General features: G+C 36.3%; 1 protein-coding gene across 1 annotated transcript; it reads right to left on the bottom strand.

The window, feature by feature from the left end:
* Positions 1-1359: 1359 nt before the first annotated feature.
* LOC128177443 (elastase-1-like) lies at positions 1360-3294 on the bottom strand. The gene is made up of 6 exons (XM_052844153.1): positions 3136-3294; positions 2785-2962; positions 2498-2594; positions 2222-2399; positions 1766-1914; positions 1360-1584 (listed from the first exon to the last, which is right to left on the bottom strand). The coding sequence occupies exons 1-6, from the start codon at positions 3164-3166 to the stop codon at positions 1423-1425; spliced, it is 795 nt and encodes a 264-aa protein (XP_052700113.1). The 5' UTR covers positions 3167-3294; the 3' UTR covers positions 1360-1422.
* Between the last annotated feature and the right edge of the window lie 6346 nt (positions 3295-9640).

Genomic DNA, 9640 nt, shown 5'->3' with positions numbered 1-9640 from the left:
GGGCTCTGGAGGTGGCGATCATTTAACGTGGGTTATGTATTTTTTCTGCGATGCTCGCTACCTTCATACTAGCATGAATCTCCAAAGAAAGCATTAATATATTGTTGAAAGATCTGCGTGTTTTATATTGTGCATGTGCATATTAAAAATAGATGTATTTGTTAAAACAAACTCATATTCACCATGGCAAGATTTTGTGATTATGGAACTGAACAAAACTTTGGCATTGTGAAGATGAAATGAACCATATGTTCTGTATGTTTATCAAGATAACTGATAAACAGTTACAGTGACCACATTGTAACCGCAGCCACGAACCTGAAACGAGCTCACTTTTCATCATATACATGTATTCATTTAGCTATATCAATAATGAGCTCGGCTAACTTTAATGCCCCGGGGCCTATATTACAAGTGAGATGTGCCTGCGCATGAACAACAGACCGAATCACAAACGCGCAAATTTAATCACCGCGTACCCACCGGCGTACAAGAACCCTGTGAAAAACGATGTAAAATATTTCGGTTTTTTATTTGTTGTTCGTTTCAATTCAAGTACTTTTCATTAAAAATGTTAAGAATTGTCGTATTTCTTAAGGAATAAGGAATCGTTCTTTGAGTTTTATGGGGTGATCAAATACGGTCGGGACTGATAAAATCCAATGAAGTCTGATGGGCTTTATGATGAATTTCATCACGTTCCGACCTTTACCACCTTATAATATTCAAAGAATGATTCCTTATTACTTATATATACATGATTTTCAATTAAATATATAGTCAGTGATTAAATGTATTGGAATATAAATTATAAGATTGATTGTAGTGTTATCACAGACAAAGGCACTGGAAAATGTAAATTTTTAAATGCAAATAATTTTTAGAAACTATTTTAAGATCGATACATGTTTCACCAGAGAGCGTTTTGTTGTTAAGTGTAGCCAGTGAACATTTAGAAGTTGTTTATTGTACTTTTCTGGTTTGCCTTGGTCAATAATATTTAACTCCAATGGCCATCTGACCTGATCACAAATATTCCCAATACAACATATTAGTACTTTGTTATTTCTAGGTCTCCACTAGATGATCACATGATTTATTGCCCGTTTGTTCTCCGGTTTGCCTGATTAGTATATGACTGTGAAATGTCCACCAGAACCTATCGTTTTATTGACAAAACCTTATCATCATTGGGAACTTCATCGATGATTTATGATTGCATGAAATGCATTTATAATGTTATTTTTCACGTTCATGTAGATTCTTGATTGCATGAATAAATTATAAAATATTTCTCAATAAATGATTTTTTCGGCTCTTAATAGTCAGTGCATATAGTTCAACAAACCAACAAATATAAATGGTGATTATATGCCGTATTTATTTCCGTAAGTTCATAACATAGAACAATATATATCCGGTTTACAAAGCGTCTGTGTTGGCACTGATCCAGGACAGGTAGTTGGACACGCGGGTGTAGACTGTGGGGCTGGAGGTGGGGCAGTTCTGGAGACCCCAGGAAGTGGCACCGACCAATTCCCATACACCGTTGACGTCACAGACCAATGGGCCGCCAGAGTCTCCCTGCAACAAGGAATAAAAAAAACAGTGTGAAAAAAACACAGTTCCTCACCTTTTTTAATAAAAGATATCAAGGAGTATACTTTTGTAGGCGCGTTAAATATTAAATCCGCCATAAATAAAACATTTATAGATATCTGGGTGGTTTTTTTTTCATTACAACGACCACGTGGTGATATCTTACGTTGCAGGCGCCGTTGCTGCCGGTGTAGACACAGACGTGGGGTCCCTCCTGAAGGTACAGGAGACCGGTCAGTCCCAGGGCGCTGCGACAGTTACTGTGGCTGATCACGGTGGTCTGGGCCTCCTGGAGGATGTTGGGAAGACTTCCACCTTACAATACAAAGCATCAAAGGACTAAAAATGTGCTAAATACGTTTCTAGTACACGTATAAGAAAAATACCAATTATATTTGCTTATCAATTGTTTCAGTAAAAGGAGACAAAAGTCAAAACTATTTTTTCAAATAATGCTTAAAAGTAGCGCTTTGTAGACACAATGTTATACTAGTATGACAAGGTTTTTGTTGCTGCATGTGATAGATAAATATCATACAATTTTAGTCATTTTTGTTGGTAAGCAAATAAAATAAAGTAATACTAAGCAACTGTCTCTCTGATATGAGAATTTGTAATCTACCTCCGGTCAAACGTCCCCATCCAGTGATGAAACAGGTTCTTCCATTGTAGAAGCTCGTGGTTGTAGAGGACGGCAGGCGGGCGACTTTAACGTATTCATTCAATGTGGCGGGAGTTGACAGCCGCAGAATGGCGATGTCATTCGGGAATCCCCCAGAGCTTTCGCTGTACTGGGGATGCTAAATAAGAAAACGGTGAATATTGTAATGAGAGAGAGAGAGAGAGAGAGAGAGAGAGAGAGAGAGAGAGAGAGAGAGAACGAATGAGGGAGAGAGACCATTAAGATGCTGGAGATGGTGATCGTCTGTTCTGTTCCTGTATTGACGTTAAAATCCTGTTCTCCCAACAGCAGTCTGTATTTTGAGACGGTCGTACTAAGGTGAAAGAAAAAGCTTCTATTACATTTGTAAAAGGTGAATAAGATTTAATGTAAACCGTTTTAGATTTTTAAGATAATTCAATTTTTTGATCTTATTCAAATAAAAAGGGTAAAAACGCCCGTAGGTTTCGAACTCGTGACTTTTCGATTAATAGCTGATGCTTCAATCTATTGCGCATACTTACTCATGGGAGACGCAGTGGGCAGCAGTAAGGGCGTAGTTGGCGGAGATGAGAGAGGCCCCACAGATGTGTCCGTACCCTCCGGTAGATCCCTGGAACTGGAGGGAGATCTGCCACGGCCAGTCGTGAGCGGTGGAGTCACTTCCGCCCACGATTTTGTGGATTGGAGTTGCGGTGCATGCTGTGATAAACGACAAAGACATTAATTATCTTACTGTCGCGTGAAGTTTAGAACAAGAAAGCAACTCTCAATTTCTTTTCCGAGATAACTAGGAAAAAGGGAAAGATTCAGTTTTTTGTCGAGAGAAAACAATTAGCTTTTTGCTTTTTTTTTTCAAATATAAAATGTCCTACCTCCGATGAAAAGGAAAGCTAGGGCCCACATGTTTGTAAGTTGCTGGACAGGAAGCTGTGAAGCCGATGGCTAGGGACGACGCTTATATAGGGCTCCCCTGATCGCAACCTGGACAGTTCCCATACGCTTCTCACCCCTCGCCATCCCCATTGTTATGTTTTCGTGCTACTTGACAGTAAGAAATAACTCTATTTGAGCTGTAAAATATCCATATCTGCGATAGATACGAGACTCTTTAATTTATGATCTTACATCCTAGTCGCTATTTTCATGCATAGTTTTTTAAACATAACCGTCCGAGAGACACAAAACTGGTGTAAGAAAATTTTTTATAAGATAGGACCACCCCCCACCTCCCCCGGTAACTTATACCATACCCCCTTTAATTTTCGTATTAATGTGATATACACAATACATTATATCAGAATTTGAATTAAGAAAATAAAGATTCTTGGGACGTGAGTTTAATGAGGGGAAACCCCGAATGTGGGTTGTATTATTGTTGCGGGGAGGGGTCTCTCCAAAATTGTTTACTTTTCACCTTATTTCTTGTACACATAGGCGTCGGAACCGGGGGGGGGGGGGCTAGGGGGGGGGGGCTTAGCCCCCCCACTTTTTTTGCAAAGTTATACCTTACCATTAGAAACATAGCATGATAAAGGGTTCAGCCCCCCCCCCCACTTTTTCTTGCCGGTGTAATGAAGAATAATGACCCCCGTAGAATAATGACCGGGGGTCATTTTTCTACGTAGAATAATGACCCCCCTAGCTGAAGAATAATTGGATTTTTCTGAAGAAAAAAGACCCAGGGGTTATTTTTCTTCATGTTAAACATGAAGAAAAATGACCCCCATAAAAAAATGACCCCCCCCCCCCTAAACATGAACAGAAATTGGTTACTTCGTATCCAAGATGTGACTTTTAAATTACTTAATTTTTCACTCTGTTCAACTGATTTTGAAGTTATAAACATCGAACTTGTAAATAAATCGCTGTATATATCCGTATCAAGCACACGCAAAACACTCTGACATTGCCACAAATTGATTGTTAACAGTTACGTTACTTCTCTCGTCGACATACGGCGGGAAATGACGCAAATAAAGAAAAATTCATACACAATGAGGATATTGTGAGACAATTAACGAACAATAATCATGAAAGAATAATTGCTGTAATGATATAAGCAAAATTCATTGGTGAATGAATTGTCAATCGAAGAATGATACATGTATATACATGTATCTTTATGAAAAAGACTAAGGGGCAGGTAACGTAGGAATATGAATACTTCTTATTTACATTTCTTGGGGAAAGTGATTTTTAAAAAAATCATTCTGCGTTAGTTTTGTTTTCTTCTACGTACTACATGAACATCAATATTCTAAACATTTGTTGTAATGTTGTTTTGTGATCATGAATAGACTTGATTCTTTTAGAGCAAATTTGTGAAGAGTACCTGAGTATAGTAAATCTTAATAGATAATAAACACTGATCGATTATAATAAGAAAATATTGTTTCTAAAAGCGTTGATAAGAGGTTAGGGCCAATGTTTATATCCCGCTTGATTTTGATCACACGCTCTTTATTGTATAAAAAGTTACCAATGCTCATACAAACTATTGATGCATTAATCATCTTGATATTAACTAAACTTACTAAAATATGCCGAGGATAAAGTAACATATATTTTTTGTACGAATACTCTCAGTACTTTGACGATTTTCCTTATTGGCCGTTAACCTCTACTGGCGTAATGGCTGCTGTCAGTGCCTACTAACTTCAGCTTGGTTATAATGCCTACAGTAACAGTGAAGTAAACTTTTCATAATTTTGGTTTCATCATTAATTCTGGGTGATGAACTTGTATGTACCCAGCAGTTTGTATTGTGGAAATCCTCAATGCAAGTATAATTCATGAACAATATGAAGAATATAGAAGATGCGACGGCGAAGCGCGAAGATGCGAAGACGAAAGTGCTAAGTTGCGAAAGCGAAGAAGTGATACTACTATCGCTTTTTCGCCTTTGCAATTTCGCACTCTCGCCTTCGAATCTTCGCGCTTTCGCCTTTTTAGCTCACCCAGACAAAGTCAATGGGAGCATATGCTATACCCCCGGCGTCGGCGTCCGGAGCTGGTTAAAGTTTTAGTTGCAGCTCCTGTATCTAAGCTATTACTTATCCTCTCTTCACCAAAATTACATGGATGATGCATCTGGACCTACTTAATCTGGTTCCTAACTTTCAGATGCTGGAGGATGTTAAGGTTTTTGGAGCAGATTAAAGTTTTTGTTGCAGGTGCCCTTTAATAGCAATATCTAAGTTACTGCTAGTCCGTACTTCACCAAACTTGCATGGATGGTGTGTCGTATGATACTGATGCACCAAACAGGCTTGAGTGCTGAATAGGTTTTGGATCCTTGAGGAGGTTTAGGTTTTTGAAGCTGGTTAAAGTTTTTGTTGCAGGTGCCCTCTAATGATTATATCTTAGTTACTACTGGTCCTAACTTTATTAAACTTGTATGGATGTTGAGTCTTATGATACCGATGCACCTGGCAGGCCTAAATGCTGAATCTGAACCACAGGTTCGGATGATAGAGGAGGTTAAGATTTTAAGAGCTGGTTAAAGTTTTTGAAACAGGTGCCCTCTGATGATGATTTCTTAGTTATCACTTGTCCTAACTTCACCAGACTTCCATGGATGGTGCGTCTTATGATACTGGTGCACTTGACAGGTTTGAATGCTGAGTCTGAGCCATAGGTTTCGGATGCTGGATAATGTTTTTTGGAAAAGGTAACATGTTTTATAGATAATAGTACTATTTCAAACTTGCATAGCTGATTCAACTGTTATATGAATGAATCGCAGAGGTAACTTAAGATGCAGAGCTTGATCTTCATTATTAAGGATGCTCAAAATATATATCTTAGTTATTTCAGGTCCTAACTTCACCCAACCTGAATGGATGGTGTGTCTTATGATACAGATGCACCTGACAGGCATGGATGCTGAATCAGAGCCATAGGTTGGAGATGCTGGAGGAGGTAAAAGTTTGAATTGCTGGTGCCCTCTGATGATGATATCTTAGTTAACTGGTCCTAACTTCACCAATCTTGCATGGGTGGTGCGTCTTATGATACTGTTGCACTTGACAGGCTTGAATGCTGAATCAGAGCCATAGGTTTATGATTCTTGATGAGGTTTAGTTTTTTGGAACAGGTCACCTGTTATATAGATGATAGCTTGCATAGTTGATGTAACTATATTATAAATGAAACGCAGAGGTTGCTTGAGATGCAGAGCTTGATCTCCATTATCAAGGATGCTAGAGAAATCTCCTACCTCACTCACACCTGCTTGATAGATAGATGTGGTTGTTGTTAAATGATGTAACATGATTCCTATGATATAGTATTTTATGATTTGAAATACTATTGTTTAATAGGATACAATATAACAAAATATGTTATATTGTAAAACGTTATATAATACGATAAAATATTGTATCAATTTTTATGCCCCCTTTGAAGAAGGGAGGGCATATTGCTCTGCTGCTGTCGGTCTGTCCACTAACAGTTTCCGTTCATTTTCTTCGCAGAGGATGAACATATTCAAATGAAATTTGGTATACAGGTTTATCATGATAATATCTAGGTCAAGTTCGATATTGGGTATGATCGAGCAATTTTCGACAGAGCTATGGCCCTTGGACGTAGAAAAATTCTAGTTACATGTATTTGCAGTTTTCGCTCATTTTCTTCACAGAGGATAAACATATTGGAATGAAATTGTGTATACAGGTTTATCATGATAGTATCTACATGTAGGGTACGATCGAGCAATTTTCGACAGAGTTATACCCCTTGGACATAGAAAAAATTCCAGTTATTTGCAATTCATTTTCTTTGTGGATGTTTCCAAGGGAGGGGGGCATAAGTGTTTTACAAACATCTCTTGTTTTTATATTTTATGATATGATATTGTATCATGATATTGTTATGTATAGTATTGATTAATATGATACAATATTGTATAATATTAGATTGTATTATTTATTTATTATTGAATCACATGACAGTATTACATATGACATTGCAATATATAATATTGCATCCTATGTTATTATATTGTATATTCTATGATATTGTATCATACAGTATTGTGTTATAATATTGGTTTCTGTAATATAGAATTATATAACATAAAATTGAAAATATGATATTGTAATATTATAAAATATCGTATCACACGATATTGTATAATATGATATTGGTGTATATGATATATTATCATATCACATTAAATTGTATTTTATGATATTTTAATATATATTATTGTATCATATGATACAATGTGTATGATATGATTGTATTATATAATATTTTACTTTATCCCATGATATTGTATCTTTTGATATGATACAATGCTGTATCAAATTATATTGTATTATATAAAACAATATCATATTATGTATCAAATATGATACAGTATCATACAATACAATATCATACTATAATATTTACATTCATTTCTTTCCCTCTATTAAACTGCATTGGTTGATTTGAGTGATATTAACGCACAACACAGAAGACAATATTTTATATTGTATAATTAAGCATTGATTCATTATTTTTTGAAAGATGAGGTCTTATAACTGCAACGATGAATGCAAACAAATTTTCATAACGCGCTAGCGCGCATTATACAATTTGTATGCACACCATTGCAGTTATGAGACCACATCTTTAAAAAAATAATGATTCAATGCTTAATTATACAATATAATATCATATGTTTCAATGTTATGATGTATCATTGCAATATGATATTGTTTCATATAATACTATATTGTATTATGTTTTATGATATTCTATTATTTGATCAAATACAAATATAATGTATAACACAATACAATGTCATATCATATGTTATAATATCGTTATAATATCATATCTAACAATTTTGTACGGTATTTTATGGTAGTATATGATATATATTGTAAGTTTGATAGGATTCAATTTTAATTATTTATTATTGTGTTGATTTACATATGAACATATGATTATCATACAATTTTTTAACAGATGATATACGATATTGTGTCAAAACAGAATCCATGAATATCCAAGATCATAAAGGATGGTTTTCATATAATATGATAAAGGTGGTCTCATAAAGGTGATGCCTCATAAAGGTGATGCCTCGTCTCGGTGAGCTTTGTAGTCTGTGATTACCTATGTTTTATAATTGCGGAGCTCTCCATCGTTTAAAGGGTTCCGAGGCATATTTTGGAAAAAAAAATATAAAATTAATAAGATTAAATTATCCAGAGGGATGGGGTCCGGACTCCCTCTCCCGATTTACTGCGTAAAATTATTAATATTGAATTTGCCGGGGGGGGGGGGGCGGACCCCCTCTCCCCTCTAGATCCATGCATGAGCAAGGAGTGTCGCATAATGAAATTAGAATGTTACTGTGTTTGGTCCACGGTAAACAGACGGCTGGTTAGTGACAGAAGTTTAGAAGTGCATATGTACACATTATGGCGGACATTAAATTTTGTGTGGAGTAGATAATGATTAGGCATAGCCATTATTGGTAAACATATATGTTACATGTACACATTAAAATATTTATAAACATTCATAGTAAGCGCGATGGCCTAGTGCATTCGTACCAATAATAGCCTGGATTGATCGGAAAACCTTTGCAAGTACGGCGCCTGTATTAAATTCTATGTAATCGACCTAGACTTGCTGAATGCAATAAAAAAAGGCGAAGGCGAAAGTGCGAAGATGCGAAGGCCAGGGTGCAAAGTTGGAAAGGAGCGACAGAAGTATCGCTCCTTCCACTTCGCACTTTAGGCATCACATCTTCGCGCTTCGTCGTTGCATCTTTGCACTTTTGCTCCTTCGCCTTCGCACTATCGCCTTTGCAATTTAGGTCGAAGTGGCCCTATCGGAACACCATATATAGATATATGTAATTGTTAAGATGACAACCATACCCCGATGCAATACGTCAATATCTTGTTATAACGGAAGGATTTTTATTTTCTAAGATATACCCCTTCTTTCACATAAGTTTATTTGAATATGAATTATAATTTCTGTTACTTTCTCTAAACTGCAGCAGTAAAAATTACAATACAGTAAAACACGCTTATAACGAAGTCCCAGGGACGGCCAATTCGTTATAAGCGTTATTCGTTATATCCGTCAAGTTTACAACATGAAATAGAGACTTGGGGAATGAAATTCACTTCGCTGTAAGCACCAATTCATTATAAGCGTGTTCGCTATAACCGTGTTTTACTGTAGTGTAAAGACTATTTCACAAATAATAAAAAAATATACTGAAAACTTTAATCTACAAGGGGGTCATTATTCTACAGGGGTCACTTTTCTTCATGTGGAGTGTGCTCATTTTTATGAAAATGACACTTATTCTTCAGGCAAAGGGGTCATTTTTCTACGTAGAATAATGACCGGGGGTCATTT

Source organism: Crassostrea angulata, chromosome 3, assembly GCF_025612915.1.
Source record: "Crassostrea angulata isolate pt1a10 chromosome 3, ASM2561291v2, whole genome shotgun sequence".
NCBI lineage: Eukaryota > Metazoa > Mollusca > Bivalvia > Ostreida > Ostreidae > Magallana > Magallana angulata.
The sequence above is the reverse complement of the archived record's forward strand: the minus strand, read 5'-3'. Positions and strand labels throughout refer to the sequence as shown.